Source organism: Patagioenas fasciata, chromosome 3 (assembly GCF_037038585.1).
Source record: "Patagioenas fasciata isolate bPatFas1 chromosome 3, bPatFas1.hap1, whole genome shotgun sequence".
Classification (NCBI taxonomy): domain Eukaryota; kingdom Metazoa; phylum Chordata; class Aves; order Columbiformes; family Columbidae; genus Patagioenas; species Patagioenas fasciata.
The window spans coordinates 21692032-21708563 of NC_092522.1; the positions used below are offsets into that span (position 1 = coordinate 21692032).

General features: G+C 42.8%; 1 protein-coding gene across 4 annotated transcripts in view; it reads left to right on the plus strand.

The window, feature by feature from the left end:
* LOC136100221 (ALK tyrosine kinase receptor-like) overlaps window positions 1-16532 on the plus strand; it is a 74225-nt gene that overhangs the window by 37972 nt on the left and 19721 nt on the right. For 2 of the 4 annotated variants that reach the window (XM_071805926.1, XM_071805927.1), the window contains exons 7-15: window positions 3152-3302; window positions 5761-5892; window positions 6841-6985; window positions 7816-7998; window positions 9582-9680; window positions 10663-10815; window positions 12017-12115; window positions 13842-14028; window positions 16278-16368. In XM_071805926.1, coding sequence (XP_071662027.1) covers window positions 3152-3302; window positions 5761-5892; window positions 6841-6985; window positions 7816-7998; window positions 9582-9680; window positions 10663-10815; window positions 12017-12115; window positions 13842-14028; window positions 16278-16368 — 1240 coding nt within the window. Of the gene's footprint in view, window positions 1-3151; window positions 3303-5760; window positions 5893-6840; window positions 6986-7815; window positions 7999-9581; window positions 9681-10662; window positions 10816-12016; window positions 12116-13841; window positions 14029-16277; window positions 16369-16532 lie in introns of those variants that run through there. The other 2 variants (XM_071805928.1, XM_071805929.1) reach the window with 2 other exon arrangements.

The window sequence follows — 16532 nt, forward strand, 5'->3', positions numbered from 1 at the left end:
TATACCTCTTAAGGCTGTAGTAGAGAATTCACAGCCTGGGGAAAGGAGGAGGCAGTTGTGGGCTTAAATTAATTTGACGTCTTCCTGACTCTGGGCTGCCGAAGGGGCAGCGGAGTCCCCCAGTGCAGCATAGCCCTAGGAAAATGTCGAGTTGCGATATCAGTTCTGGACTTCCCAGAGTCTGGACCCACAGCCTGTGTCTAGCTCTCCCCTGCAGGCCTGCTGCACTGTGGGTCCTGTCAGCCTGATAACCATCTCCAGGATACCAGACCCAGAGATAAAACCCTCCAGCTGGCTGCTGGGCTCTGAAGAAAGCTGTTATTATGCTGTAATAGCACGTTTCACACTGCACAATGTAGAGCAGTGAGTTACATTCCTGATAATTGCATAAGAGGGATATAGATTGTGTGAACACGAGGCAGAATATGCATTGTTAAAATGCAAAGACGGAAAGCTCAACTTTGCACAACTTTCTGCTCACACAAGCTAACCCCACCCAGAAAACCCCACCATCTCTGGAGCTCTGGATAATCTGACACATACTGTAGGTGACCTCATTTGAAGACTGGAGTCCTATGAGCTCCAGTGATTGATACAGACAAAATCATCTGGTTTCCTTCCATAAGTACTACACAATGTATAACAATAAAGATAGGCAACATAAAATACTATTTTTTTTTCAGATTTCCTTCTAAGCATTCAGGAGGTCTCGTCATCCCATATCTAGGCTTATGATCAAGTATGAGAGAAGTGAACTGTAATAAATTACACGTTACCATCCATTATCCTAATTCTTTATAAAAACAAGAATCTTTGGTTCATTTGCTGAGTGCCCCATTTGTTATCACTTCCACTGCCCTCTTTTGTCTGGTCCCTTCTTGTAAGGTGGCACAAGAGTATGGCACAGTGGAATGCAAAAATGTGTCTTTCTAGGTTGGCCAGCCTAGGCACTACATTTTCTCATATTGTCAAAACTAGCTCAAGCATTTGCCCTGACTGTCTATCTAGAGGTGGGGTTGTTTTTTCCAGTGCACAGTGATCCTGATCCTTCCTGAATTGCAGTTTTCTTTTTCAGCTCCTACAAGTAGTAAAAGAAAAGGAGGAAGACAGTGGAAGGTATTCTGTGTTCTGGATATATCTGCTCAGGGTGGTCTGAATCTTTCTTCAAGGCCAATATGGTTAAATGGATTCCTCTTGTGAAAGAAAATTGTGCCTAAGGAAAGGGATCCTGCTAACACTTGAAGTCGAGATAACCCATCTGTTAAAATAGTGACACACGTTTTGAATGGGGAGTGACTGTCATCTCAGTCCACTGGGTTTTATTTGTCTGCAGCCTTTGAATGAGGCCAAAATGGGTTCTTCTGAACTTACTGACATCACTGCTTGTATGTGAAATCTGTTTATACACAGAAAAATATGGCCCCTAACTGCAGACGATTAGCCCTGCCAGGTTGCCGTGCCTGATAGTGCACCTCATTAGCCATTGCCAAATCAACTCAGTCTTCAGATACATGCAGCATCTGTTCGGTACAGCCCAGTACTATGTCCATCACTTTCTCTGCTGGCTCCAGTGCAGCATTACTGAGGAATGATTGTTTTGGATATCGACAGTGGCATGAACATAATCATGTCACATTGTGAGGATCTAATGTGCTTTATGAGTCACTTGATGCTCCGTAGTTGCTTCGACATCAGAACTGCTCGATGCTGGCTGCCTCAGAGCAGGACCACGAGGTGAGTTCCTCATGCTAATGGTTCAGACAAGTTGGGGGGCTGAAAGCGAGCTGCCTGCCCAGCCTGTTCAGGGTGCTCACACACAATGAGCACTGCTGGTGCATTCTGCTTGTGACCTGTTTGCATGCAGGACTGTGCTGGGCAAAGACCAACCAGGTGCTGGAGGGAAGGAGGAGTTAAAGCAGAGCAGCTGTACTGTAATGAATAGGAAGCCAAGAGTAAGTTTTATGCTCTCAGCCCTGCAGTCACCGTTCGCGTGCTCCAGCTTGAACTTCGCTTTCATGGAAATAGCTGCAAAGTTACTAATGTCAGTGGAGAACCACCTTCTTATTTCAGTTCTAAGCAGGGCTTGCTGTATCACTTGCTCAGAAAGTTGAGTATCTCTTTCTTTTGTTGCAGCAGAGATGCGTGTTTTATAATGATTTTTATAAAGCACTTTGAAATTCTTTGATAAAAGAATTGCTTCAAGTATGTAAATTGTTTACATACTTAGAAAGTGAGAGGGAAGAGCTGAGACATACAGTAGTACAGTCAAATCTTTGAGTACATCAACAACAGTAAGGACCTCTCAGTCATGACTGCCTGAAATAAAAGCTCCAGAGCCTGAACTGGGACTGCAGCAGCCTGTGTGTGCAACCTGGCTGCTCCTGGCTGGAGACAGGGACATGTTCCTGGAGGCTCTGAGTTCAGCCAGGGGCTTTTTGCCTTCGTTTTTCACTGCAGGTGGTGGTGTGCCCATCTACTCTTCTAACTCCCTCTGATCCTGGGAATAGGAGGGCTGTTTCCCATCTGGTCCATGCTACCAGGACCAGTTGTGTTGTCTCCTTTCTCAAATCTCCCCGTCAATCTCATGCTTATTGTTCTCTTTAGCCATATGTGCTGTACTTATCGGTTCTCTTGGTTCTGTTTTTTCTCTTCCTTGCTGCAAACCTCTCAAGGGTATGCCTTCTGGGAAACAAGATGTGTTTCGTATATTAAAGTTTGAATCTACAGGGGCTTGCTCACTCTATCCTCAGCAAGTGTTTGCCTATGAATCAATGTGAAAGAAGCTGTTTTGTAGCTACCCAAGTTCATAGGTCCATATAGATCAGACAACCTCAGTCTTCAAGTTTGGGTTTAGAATTATTTATAGCAGGGATGTCAAATTCATTTTCACTGGGGCCGCATCAACCTCGCAGTTGCCTTCAAAGGGCCAAATTTAATTTTAGGACTGTGTAAACGTAACTACTCCTGCATTTATACAGTCCTAAAATGAAAATGAAATTAATTTGACACCCCTGATTTAGAGCGTCAGGTCTTCGGGGCACAGCCCCGTGATGATGTGCAAAACATGCAGTTTCCAGTTTGTGCTACTTTCTACCTGTCTGGGACAACTCAGATGCTGGACTTTTTTTTTTTTTTTCCTTTTTTCCTGCAGTATCTCAGGCTATGGAGCTGCTGGTGGGAAAGGTGGGAAGAACACCATGGTGCGGTCCCATGGCGTGTCTGTGCTGGGAATTTTTGACCTTCAGAAGGATGATACTTTGTATATCTTGGTAGGACAGCAAGGAGAAGATGCTTGTCCTAGTGTAAGTCATTGCTCTTTCTGTTTTGCCTTAATTCCTTCTTACAAATCTGTGGAGTTTTGTTTGTTTACAGAGAAAACTGTTGTCCTTGAGGAGTTTTGGGTTATGTGGTTCAAGGGTTAGCTACAGTTCTATGGGGAGGGTGTGAGTGAGAAAAGGCAAAATGCCATGTCACTGTGCTCACTTCTTCAACAGTCAGGCCCCACTGATAATAGACTACAGTTTCCTGATTGATCTGCGTATCTCAGAGCATCTTTCTGGGGTTTGGGAGGAAAAAGACAACCCTGCCTTCCTTTCCTCTGGAGATCAGTCTTCAAGGTTGATTTCACAGGGCTTTGTCTTTGCTCCGCTGTTGAGCCCAGCCCTGCCTCCGGAGACACCCACCTCACACGGCCTGTTTGGTTATTATCTGTATGGGAATGGGAGAGACAAATTAATCGCTGCTAAATCAGTCCTGATTTTTCTGTTACGAACCAATCATTGCTGCAAATGCCTTGACAGAAAGTGCAACTTTCACCATTTGCAGGCACAATAATCTATTAATCATTTAGTATTCTTTGGAGGATGAGGGAATAGGAGATTCTTATGGAGGAAACTAAGCATTATCTGATGAAATTTCACCTACAGGTTTGAGCTGGACATTTAAATGCTGTGCATTTCTCACCTGTTAGTGGCTGGCATCCAAGAGATGAAAGCTTAGCAGTCTTTTACAGCAGAGAAAGGTTGAATGATGTAGACAAGAAAGAGGGGTTCTCAAGGTTGGGTGCTGAAGTAAATAATGTTAAAACTGGAATTATACATATCTACAAACAAACCATTAATATGAAGCCTCTTTGAAATGAGAAATGCCCTAACTCAAACTTCCATCTAACGTCTATAACTAGGACATTCCAGCTGAGTGTAATATATGGACTCATTAAATTGCAGGCCCCTGTAATCTTAGTGAGAATTTATTGAGTGCTGATGTAATTCTTTCATTGAGGCAAAGAGATTGCATAGACTTGTAGAAGGGACTTTTACTAGATTGGATTGTAATCAGTTATGTCTCTGCCATGAAGGATTTTTTTTTTTTAAATTCAATTGTAATCTAGTGGTTCCTTTGGGTCATTGACTTTGTCATTTTATTAATCATACCCACCCAACTCCAAATCAATTAAGGAGAGGGAAGACTAAGGAAAGGAGGATTGTTTAGTTCCATAGGCAAGTCCACACACACAAAATGGATGCCATTCATTCTCTGGCACAACCTAGGACACGTTTTATGGCCAACAGAATAATTTGTAACTTGAGGATGCTTTTATCAGGCTCCTTTTCCAAAAGAAAACACAGAAGAAGGAAGTAGAAAGAAGCAGAAGGTCAATCCTACTATAACAACTGTTTGTGAATTTTTCCCTGAAAGTGTTGTTGACTTTGTGAGTTCAGTGTACATAAAAAGAGATTATTTCTGAGGTGAAACATACAAAGTAAAACAAGCTAGAAGCAAAGCTTGAAGCTTACAAACACAAGAGTCCTTCTTGTCATGCACAATCAAAGCAACAGTTACCTCTCTTAGATCATAGTCCAGAAGTACTTATAAACGATGGTTGAATGTTTTGCTTGAAATCAGTTAGTGAATTCAGTGATTTGCCTAATACAAAAGGTTCATTACATTTGGTGCTAATTGGTGAAGGGGAAAAAAATGCTAAGTAGGAAATATGGAGGCTTTTTAGTGAGGTATTTCCCATAACATTAGGTCAACATTGCAGTCAAAGGTGGGATTGCAGGTGTCTTGGTAGGTTTTGAACTAGCTAGCACTGGTAATTACAGTAAAACTGCTGCTACAATGTAAGCATCGGATCAGCATCAAAACTTGCTTGGAAGCCTAAATAAACAGTGGGTGGCCAGTCTGTGCCAAGCTTGTTGCTACAGTCCATGCTGTGACAACCTAGGTTAAAGCTAGCTCTGGTACATCTGCACGAGCCACCAATACACCTTCATTCTGGATAGATGCACACTGTCTGCCTGGCCCCAACCCATGGGGTGCTGGAAGACCCCCCAAGAAACTTGGATTCTCTCTATGTTGCTACCATTTGTCTGTTGCTTGACATGGGGCAGGTCACATCATCACCGAGTTACTCCCTCCTCCAGTTGTGAAATACAGATAGTTAATGCTGGGAAGTATTTGCAGTGAATTCTGCTACATCTTCTATGTTAAAAGCTTATGGAGCTGTTTTGCATGGTAATAGATACCAGCACTGAGCTTACTTCGAAATAATTCAATTAAAATGGCAACAGATTATTCTGATGAAGGTTGAAGCAAAAAGAAAGATTCTTCTAGAAGAGCATTCACTTGCTTCTGCTTATGGAATTTCACTGGAGGACAATTTATTGGTTTGGGAGGGTGAAGGGTCCATGAGGCTTGTGGGTGTACAAGGACACGGCAATTTATTCCCAGAATTCAGACCCAGTCTTCTGTTTGCAGACTAACGATGTTATACAGAAAGTCTGCATCGGAGAGAACAATGTGATTGAAGAAGAGATACGTGTGAACAGAAGTGTCAAAGAATGGGCAGGAGGAGGTGGAGGTGGGGGAGGTGCAACCTACATATTTAAGGTATGGAAACATAGTCCCTGTGCACCTTCAGCATGAACACATCCTGCCACTTGCCTCTAGTATCACAGCCTGAAATACCTGAGAACCCTTTATACATCTCTGGGGAAGGGTCCATAAAGTGAGCTCTGGGTATGGTTAATTTCCAGTTGATAGCAGTAGTGAGCTGGGTTGGCCCTTTATGGTTCTTAGGACAGCTACGCAGTATGGCCACACTTGCTTCTGTGGCTTGGAGTTTCCTTGGCAAAGAAAACAGCTTGAATTGGATTTTTTTCAATGCAAGCTGAGATGCTGAAGCGTAATTCTACAGTAAAAGGCAAATTCCACAGGACTTCATTCAAATCTGTCATTGCAGAACATTAGACTTCAGCTACACATTTGATCTGTATGGTGTAATGACAAGAGAAGTTGAGGATAGCCTGTATGTTTTCTGTTGGCAACCCTATAGCTAGGCACCACTGATCTTTTCTGTCATGTACTAGCTGAGACAGTACTAATTCCAACACTGGTTTCAGTCATTAACAATATGTTTGGATCACCCAACTTCTATGTAATTCTACATAACCCTACATGCTCGGACAGTTTCCAGTGTAGCAGTCCTTTACCAGTGGAGACACTATATTGCATTACATAGAGCAGCATTCCTCAGCTGTTTCATTTGATGGAAGTCATCGCATGGTAACATTACAATCTTTCTAAGAGCCATCAGCACTGCAGGTACAATTCACGGAGCTGCTGATGCCACTGTTCTCTGTTGCAGAACGTGGTTGAACTAGCGCCATTCATTAATCTTTTGGATGTGGTTGCATAAATAATGCAATGGTAATTTGTAGTGCTGAGCAGCCCTAGATGCCTGATTAGTATAACATTACAGTAACTAGCATGTGGTTGAACTTCCATTTGTGTGTCTGACTCAGTTTGAACGCTGCCTTTATTTCTGAATTTGTTAAGATGGAGAATGGAGAACCTGTCCCCTTGATAATTGCAGCAGGAGGTGGTGGCAGGGCCTACAGGGCCAAAACAGATACATTTCATCCAGAAAGGCTGGAAAATGATTCCTCCATTCCAGGGTTGAATGGAAATTCAGGAGCTGCAGGTAAGGAAAGTTTAATCTTTTTAAGAAAACCTTTGTGAATATGTGATACTCCCAGATTCCTCCTCACAAGGAGGTGAGGTGAAACTCACGAAAACACAGTTCAGTGGGAGCAAGGGTGTTAAACAGATGGGCTAAATACAGGTATTGAAGATGATATAGCCATAACAATGGCAATATTTTCCCAAAATAATGCAGTATTTCTCATAAGAAAAGATGTTGGTTTTTTTGGTGTGGGAGTTTGCAGTGCCAACTTAGCCATCCTCCTCCCTGCACCACTTCCTGCTGTGTAGACATACAGTTTCCCTGGCTTATGCAGAAAGAGCATAATTGCACCCTGGTTAGAAGTCTCTGTGAAGAGACCTTGGACTGATCATCCAGCAGAGATGAAAGTGAGTCACTGGTGAGTATATTGTATTTAGAGCAGGACTGGGACCTGTTTTCACATCCTTTTCACTAAATATGCTTTTTTCTCCACTTCAGAACTGACATAAGGGTTTTTCAAAAGTATTTTTTGCAAAGAGAAGGAGAAAGCTCTGATAGCCAGAAACAGGTGACTGGGGAGTAGGCAGGGATATCTTTTTACATTTTCCATAGAAAATACTTGTCCTGTGTGGTAGGTGAAAAGAGGTGCAGATGACTGATGTGGTCAAAAGCCCTACAAAAAGGTCACTGTAGCACTGTGTAGCAAGCACATCCCCTCTTCTAACCAAGGCATGAGACTCACTTTCAGCTGAGGTGCTTCCAAAGGAGGGCTTGTTTTGCAGCTCCCTGCAATGTTTTTTTACACAAAATAATCCCTACCTGTGCCTTTTCTCTTCTCTTAACTGCAGGTGGTGGAGGTGGCTGGAATGATAACACTTCCTTCCTGTGGTCAGGAAAATCCTTGCTGGAAGGTGCTACTGGAGGAAGATCCTGCCCCCAGGCCATGAAGAAGTGGGGGTGGGAGACAAGAGGGGGTTTCGGAGGGGGTGGAGGGGGGTGCTCCTCAGGTGGAGGAGGCGGAGGATATATAGGTAAAGTGGCTTCATGTTCAAGGTGTCCCTTCCCCTCCTTTAGTGCTAATGATCAGCAAAACACTGATAGCTAATTCTCCTGTAGCTAGTGTATTTGACTGTTATGTACTAGTATGTCTGTGTTGCCTTTTTAGCATTACATGAATGTATGGCGTTTAGTCTTTGAGCAAATAGCCGGATGTCAGTCCTTCAGCTGTAATCCTGGCTTTGCACTCTGCAAAATGTGCCATCAAGATCCTGCTGCGATTCTTGAGCCTTCCATTGGCGGGTTACAGTGCTGAAGAAGGAGGAGCCACAGGCGATGTGCTCCCATTGCCAACACCTGTGGTTGGAGGACTTTGGTCCTGGGGACCGGCAGCCAGGCCTTATGCCAGGGGAAGGACATGGCTGCTTCTACCCTGCCCTGCTGTGGTCCTGCGCAGGTGGCCTCTGGGGACAGGTTCAGGCTGCCAGCCAAGACCCCTCTTAATAACGATGGTAGTGTTGACTTCAGTCAACAAGGAGCTCATTTCGTGTGCTGTGGGTCTCAGGACAGCTGTCAGATGGCATTATGTTGATTATAACTGGTGTGGGCCAGATTCAAGATCTCTACTAACTTGTAATCTCCTGGGCCACGTAGTTTCTTCAGCCATCTGCACTGTGGTGGACGTTTTAACCCCTGGATCCCCACAGCTTAAATCAAGTGTATGATATACTAGAAATCCTGAGAGGAGGTAAAGTGCTTAAACCATGGGTGTCAAACTCATTTTCACATCAGTCTCGTGGTTGCCTTCCAGGGGCCGAATGTGATTTTAGGACTGTATAAATGTAGGAGTAGTTACATTTAAATGATGAAGTGCATGTTTTGTACCAATGTTACTGTGTAATGCTGCTTTTTCCAACAGAATGCCTCACATGACATAATTTTAATGTCACTGAAGATGGTTAAAGGGGAAAAGCCATCTTTGGGTGGAGTGGGGGACTCTTTGCATGCTTGTACTACATAATACATGGCCCCTACTGTGCTTCTAATATGTTCTATGTATTGCCCATACTTTGTTCCTAATGTGTTCTATATGCCCAAGCACAAGTGAGTAACTCATAAATTCCTTCAGTCCCCACTCCTGGTGGACCACCCTGCTTTCAGGGTGTAAAGAAGAGAAAGGATATCGAGTTATTGATTCCTGACACAGTACATACCTTGATCAGCAAGGGTACTGAACTTAGCCCTTGAGCACTGGTCTTTTACCATCTCTTGACCACATTAATTTTAAGAAAAACTTCTGTGTTTTCGCAGCATCCAAATGGTTAAAGGTGAAGTTTCTGGTTTAGGTGTGCCTTAGTTTGCAACAGTCTGCCTAAAACAGAGCTAAGAAATCGATTGTCACAACATGTTGTGATCAAATTGAAGTTCTAGAGATGAAAGACGAGTGGTTCATGTCACAACTCACGAAGTGTTCCCTATATGTGAAATACTTTGCTTTATTTCTTTTCTCATTTGGATGCCTCCCTAAATATACTGAAGTTGTGCATGTTGCAATGCTTATCTGTATTTTAGTGCTAATGAGCCTCAGTCTGTTAAGGTAACTTCTGGTTTGATGTAGGTGGCAATGCTGCAGTGGACAATGACCCAGAGATGGATGGGGAGGATGGTGTGTCCTTTATTAATCCAATTGGTACTTTATACACTCCAGCGCTTAAAGGTATTAATGTTGGTCAGAAGTCTTCTAGTGGGTTTCTTTCATGTTAAGAATAGTTTGCATCTGTAGGACAATTTAAAAGCCTTTGGGTACAGCTTAGTGTCATTGTGAGCATAAGGAGAAAGAAAGATAGCATAACAAAGTCCAATGGAAAATAAACAGAAGTAGTAGGAAGACAGCAGGTGGAGAAAATGTCATGGATGTTAGAAAACACTTCCCAACAAGATAACCTACCAGACTATAGAATAATTTTGTCCAAAAAAAGTAGTAACAGAACCTCATAGTTCAGGTAATTTAGGAAATAAGCAGATAAAGTACCTGAATATTCAGTAACAAACATGTTCCTTAGAGCATCCTTCAGCAAAGTATCCAGGCTGGACCAGGGAGTTTCTACAGAAAACAGTGCAGTGCTGCCCAGCAGTCTGTGGGAGTGATAAATACTGCCACTCCAGCCTGTGTTTGCTCAGAAGTCATCGTCTTCAATATGTTTGAGATGTGTTCAGAAAATACAAAAATATTTCTTTATTCAGGAAAAAAAAAGTTTGCTTCAGAACAGCCAAAAGTATTTTCAAATATCGATGAACTCTGGCCTGACAAATTCAGCCGGAAGGTTTTGAAAACATTGCAGTGTTTGATCTCAAAGGGAGGAAAGGCCAGGATGAGAAGGGTGAGCCTCAGGGACTGCTGAAAGGGCAGGTTTCTATTAGGCTGGGCAGCAGACTCCTTCCTAACCTGGTAGGACCACTTGCTGCAAGAGAGTCGGTGCACCTCAGCTGCAGTGGGGCTTATTTAGCTGAATGTTATTTTCTACATGAGAAAGTACAGGAGCCATGGAAGGTGGGGAGAAATCAGTTTCTTAAATGGGTCCCACCCTGCCACATCCAGCAATTGTGTCTACCGTGTCCCCTGTTTCTGTCAGAGCCCAAGGGAACGATATGAATAATCTTTACAGTAGTTAACTCAGCTTCTTTCATCCACTCCCTAGTGACAGAGGGGCATGGAGAGGTGGATATTAGGCTGCATCTTAACTGCAGTCACTGTGAGATGGACGAGTGCCGTGTTGATCTAGAGACTCAAAAAGTCATTTGCTTTTGTGAACCAGGCACAGAGTTGGCTGAGGATGGTGTGTCTTGCATAGGTAAGTAGATGTATGAGGTAGGCTGGTAGCATGTGAAACAGAAAATGCATGGTAATAATCTGTATTCTGGACTGTAAGACATCCTGAAAGTGTTCTCTGGTCTCTTTCTCAAAACTGGCTCCTGTTGAATGTTACCTTCTTTCCTGATGGTATATGCTGCAGAGTTATTTTGCTAGGCTATGGACACATCGGTGCTAAGGCACTGGTTTGCTTTACAGCAGTATGTTTGGCATACTGGGCAGCACTGAGGAGAGTCAGATTTTGCATCTGGTTGTGCTGATGCTCACATTCTGCTCTGAAATCATGAAAGTTTGCACACTGAAGGAGTTGTCCAGCTAAACTTAACTTCCAGGTCTGTCCTCTTAGAAGGGAAAAAAGGGCAATGTGAAGCAGAATATACTTCCTGTGGGTTTGGACATAGAAGGTGCATGTGCAGAATTGATAAGAAGTTCTGAGTGAGTGATCTCTGAGGAAAAAAAAAGGCAGTGCCTGTACTTGCCTTACTTAAAAAGCAAGTGCTCAGAGCTCCATTACTTGGTTTCCTTCATATTCTTGCCCAGCAGTTAGAGCAAGTGCCTCCAGGATCACTCAGCATCCTGCTCTCAGCTTTATCACTGGCATGGGAAAATTGTTCTATATTTCTACCATTCCCATCTGTAAAATGGGTAAAAAGCATGTTCATATTGACAAGGTGAAGTAAACCTTAATAGATGCCTTGTGTGGTCCCAAGTGAGCATGCAGCTGTGGGATACTTAGTACTGCACTTACTGTTATCAGGTTTTTCTGCCTGGATTAGGTGCATTTAGGAGATTATATATTGCAGTCCTCTTTCTGCTTTTGCTGTGGTTTGGCATTGGTAGCAGCACTTTAGTGCCCTGACAATGTAATGTTCTTTCCACCTCCCTAACCTCCTGCCCCTCGTTTTTATGGCCTTGTTTTCATACCCAGAGAGTGCACATGTTAATTCATTGATAGCAAACCATCTGTTTTAATGGCTTGATATTAACTGAGGGAAGTGAAACAATGAGCTATTAGAGGTCATAGATCCTGAGAACTGCTCATGCCAGAGGTTGCTCCTGCACTACAGCAGCAGCAGATGAGTCAATAGAAGGAAGAGGAGAAAAATCTGAAAAAAAAAAAAAAAGTGGTTGCTGAAAGATCATTTCAAACGTAATTCGTTTTTCTCCTGCCTCCATTACAGCTGAGCCAGTGGTTCACCTCCCTCTCTCCTTGGTCTTGTCTGTAGTGACTTCAGCATTGGTGGCTGCTTTAATCTTGGCTTTTTCAGGAATCATGATAGGTGAGTGTTTCTCTGCAAAAGATATTTTCATATGAGGGCTGGATCTGAGCCAGGGATAATTGGGCACTGGCAGGCAAAAGGATTCAGATCTTTAGCTACTGCTGTATTTAATGACACCTTGGCACACACACGCCTTAACTTCAGGTTTCAGTAGTTGTTTCTAACTGCAATGGCCAATTTGAGGAGGTTTCAGTTACTGACTGCATCTTGAAAGAGACATTACTGCTAGTGTTGTGGTGTGAAGCTGTCAGAACACAACTGCCACTGTTTTTGTGAGAACTGTTGGTGCATAATGCCTAAAAGCAAGCTTATATTTGTGTCCCTATGTACAGATTTGCCTCTTAATGTGTGACATTTAAGTTTGAAATTCTCACATAGGTTCCCCTTTTACTAACCACTGCTTGGTAGGATGTGAGAATTTTTGGCTTCTTTATTTGAAATCCTAAAAGGTATTTTTCAACCTTTCATTTTCTTATTTTAAAGTTGCTCACCTGCATTAAATTAAAAGCAGAATAGATCTGAATCAATGAAAAGCAACCAGGGATTCAAACCACAGCTTTGCCAATTTTCTTTGTCCACGCTCCCTGGGAGAGCAGAGGGATGCAGCCAGAGCAGCAAATGGCAACTATTAAATTAGATTTGTGCAGCTGTTTCAGTTTTAAGAGTTTCAGGAGTTATCAGTTGTGCACACATGGTCCTACATGTATGACATCTGGCCTGACAGTACTCCTTTAAAATTACTAATTACTTCTCAGGGAGTGGAAGAGTAATCCTCTTTCCATCCAACTAACCTATCATTGCCATCTCAGGATAGAGCAGCAATTTAAAAAATCAAAGCAAAAGCAATGAGGAGGAAAACGGAGGGCAGGTTTGTGGGTAAGTCATTACGTCCGTCTGCCTTTGCCAGTGCATGTTTACCCCTTAAATTCTTCCCCTGAGCAACATCTGCTAGAGAAGATGTGATAGCTATTACTGTCACAGTATTTGGGCTCAATCCAGCTCCCACAGAAATCAATAGTAAGGGTAATAGTGATTTAACCTGCTCACAACTGGCATCTTGCTTTGAAAAAAAGTACTCCAATATCAGTTACTATTTCAAGTAATATCCACAGGATGTCTTCCTTCAAGGTGTGATTTCTAATGACATTTCAGAAGTATCAGTGAGGTGATTCAAGAAATATAACACTACCATAAACTGATTTCAAATTTAATCCAACTTTGTTGTTTAGAAACAGGAAGTTTTCTTAAATGAGCTAGTTTAATGTACAATGTTATTCTTGAGCTAACTCTTTAATCTGTCCATTTCGAACAATATGATGCAATAAATCATTTTAGATTTTAGTCACCTCTGTGTGATTTAGGAAGGTGGATTATACCCCAGCTCCCTCAAGTTCAGGTCTAGACTCATACTTGGAAGGTCCAGTTAAGCTACATAGAACAAAACAAAAACCTCAGAACTGTGAAATCAGAGATCTCTGTAAGTGAAATTCATTTTACTTCTTCATGAGCAAGCCTGTTTCTTCATAAGACGTGTAAATCGAAGGTTCCTGGATAACTTGAGATTCCATTTTCTATCTGTAATTATTTGATGTACAGAAATATGACAGTGTTACTGTCTGGTTTGATTTGCTGAAAACTGGCCACACAGCAAATGCCAGTGACACGTGCTGCTGACCTGTTCCAAAGTCGCTCTGTGTCTCTGGTTTACTGTGTTCTCCATATTTAGTATATCGTCGGAAGCACCAGGAGCTACAAGCCATGCAGATGGAGCTACAGAGCCCGGAATATAAGCTGAGCAAGCTGCGTACCTCCACTATCATGACAGACTACAATCCCAACTACTGCTTTGCAGGAAAGACCACATCCATTAGTGACCTCAAAGAGGTGCCTCGAAAAAACATCTCCCTCATCCGGTAAATTCACCTTTGCCTTCCCCGTGTTTCACACTGTACACTCACATATGCTGTCTCTCTTACATGGGTGTGAACTCATGTCCTTGTGCAGACACATACAAATTCTCATGCACTTCTAGACTCGTGCTCCTTTTTGTGAGAAGAATGTAAATCTGCAGTAGTTAGGCTTGTGAGGAGGGAACTAGACTTTGGCAGTCTCCTTAACCTTTTACAGGTGCAGTGTTAATCTTCTGAGATTATGAGAGGAACTGAAGAGTCATCACCAGTGATTCAGACACACCTTTTGCAGACTGCACAATGAATGGCCCATTTCCACTTTTAACTGATGAAATGCTGGGAAGTCTGAGGCTTGTAGGAGGCTTTTTTAAAGTCTTTGATGTCATCTTTGGTAAAGACAATGACATCCTTAAGTACAGTAGCAGGAAAAACGATGTTTTGAGACTGCCAGACAGTATTAAAAGGACTGGAATGTAAAGCAAGCAGGATAGTCATGTCTAGACCAGAACTTCTGGAAAGTTTGAAATAGTCTCTTAAGAAGAAAATAGGAAAATTCAGAATTCTTTCCCACCTTGCTCTCCTCCAGGGTGCAGTGCATGCCATTTGTGAATGTGACGTTCCCCTGGTACTGGTACTGTGCAGTTTTACGCAAAAAGCCAAGAAGTGGAAGCATGAAAGCTTGGAAGACTAGGGAACTTACAGTGCTAAAAAAGATGATGTTAAGAGCAGTCTGTGCAGTCGGCAGTGTTTTGCTGTCTCTTACCTCATTTCCCCTTACCTGCACATCTTGCTGGTCTATATCTGGAAGTTTCCAGGGTACTCTGTGCTGCTGCTCTCCTTTGTCACTTGGGCTCTGAAAGGATTTTTGAAGTGTGGCAAGCTGCAGAGAGCACAGGCTACAGCCAGGATTTGATAAGTGCAGGGGAAGATGGGCATTTTGGGAGATGGGTTAGTCATAACTAACTGAGCTGTAGAGATCTGGTTCATACCCTCAGCTTGTAACAAGTTGGTCAGGCATAGCCAAGAACAGTGTCTCAAGCTGATACCTACAAAACGTTATTAAAAGAAGCAACTGAGTCACAGACAACGCAAGTCCTCAGTGCGGTTTCACTGCCTAGACTGGTCTTTATCCTGGCAAAATGACAGACAGAGCTTATGCAACAACTGAGCAGGTTGCCCTTAGCAGCGCCTGATTGAACTGCCAGCAGGGCAACAGCCCATGCAAAACCTGTCCACTGATATACCAGAGAACAAAATCAGTGCAGCTCTCATGCCAAACCTGGCTCTACCAGGAAAGTCCATGTCATAGAAAAGAGCCTTTTGCCCAGATCGAGATGCAGGCATGCCTCTTAGAGGTTCAAACCACAACTACCCGATGTGCAGCCCATGCAGTGTTAAGAGGGACTAAGGATCTGGGATGCAGCCTCATTCTCTGCCAGAGTTCACTGTGTTGTTACAATATGCCACCTGTGTGGTATAGCTGTTGTAGCAGTTGACTTAATGTTAAGTGAGTGAACACTGAATAGACAGGTATGCAATATCTGTGTCACAAGGGCATAGGATAGGATCTGTTGTGTAATTACTCTTAATTCCTTTCTCTTTTTCTGGTACCCTTATTCAAAATAAAACTGTAAATTTCATAATATGATCAGTCCCAGAAACAAATCTCAGCCTGAATTTCCAGAGCTGAGTGCTTTATAAAGCACTATTATCACCATTTACTGGCTTAGGTGCTTATCCAGAATCACAAAATAAATCAGGAAGATACTTGGTTAAGAATTCAGGTCCTTTGAGAACCATTGTGCTTCCTAGTTTCTTGTTCAATGTTTTCTTTAATGATGATGCATAAACATCATGGGAACTCTTAATGTGCTTAGAGTATGGGAACACCAAGGCTTATGACCTATCTTTATTGACCTGTTATGGAGCACCCAACACTAAAGCACTGACACCAAAGCTGTAGAAGAGTGCTATCCATTACACATTGCACTGCCAGCAGCTTGATTGCACCAAGGACTGTTCACTTTGGGAGATTGTTTTCCCTACCAATTAAATACATTATAGGTGAAGGAAAGAACACATCAAGCTCTGGTCCCTCGTGTAGTGTGAGGAGTGATATCCTCAGTGTCAATATCCACTTCTCCCTGTTTCACTACAATGAAAATTGTGAGCCCATTCTGTGAGCTGTGACCATAGTGTTATAATGTGTGTTCTCTGTAGTAAAACCTTCTTGTCTTCTCTGGTCTGTCCAGGGGTTTGGGCCACGGAGCCTTTGGTGAGGTATATGAAGGTCAGGTGGCAGGGATCCCCAGCGACCCCACTCCCTTGCAGGTGGCTGTGAAAGTAAGTGACAGTGTATGAGTTATCATCATGATGGTTTCATGCACCTCTCACCCAAGAGTCCCAATGCATTATAAAAATGAAGATGAATTAAGTATTACTGAAGGATGTGGCTGGAAAGGTTGCTGCTCTACTGCAAGACTTTAATCCATCATAGTGATGGTACA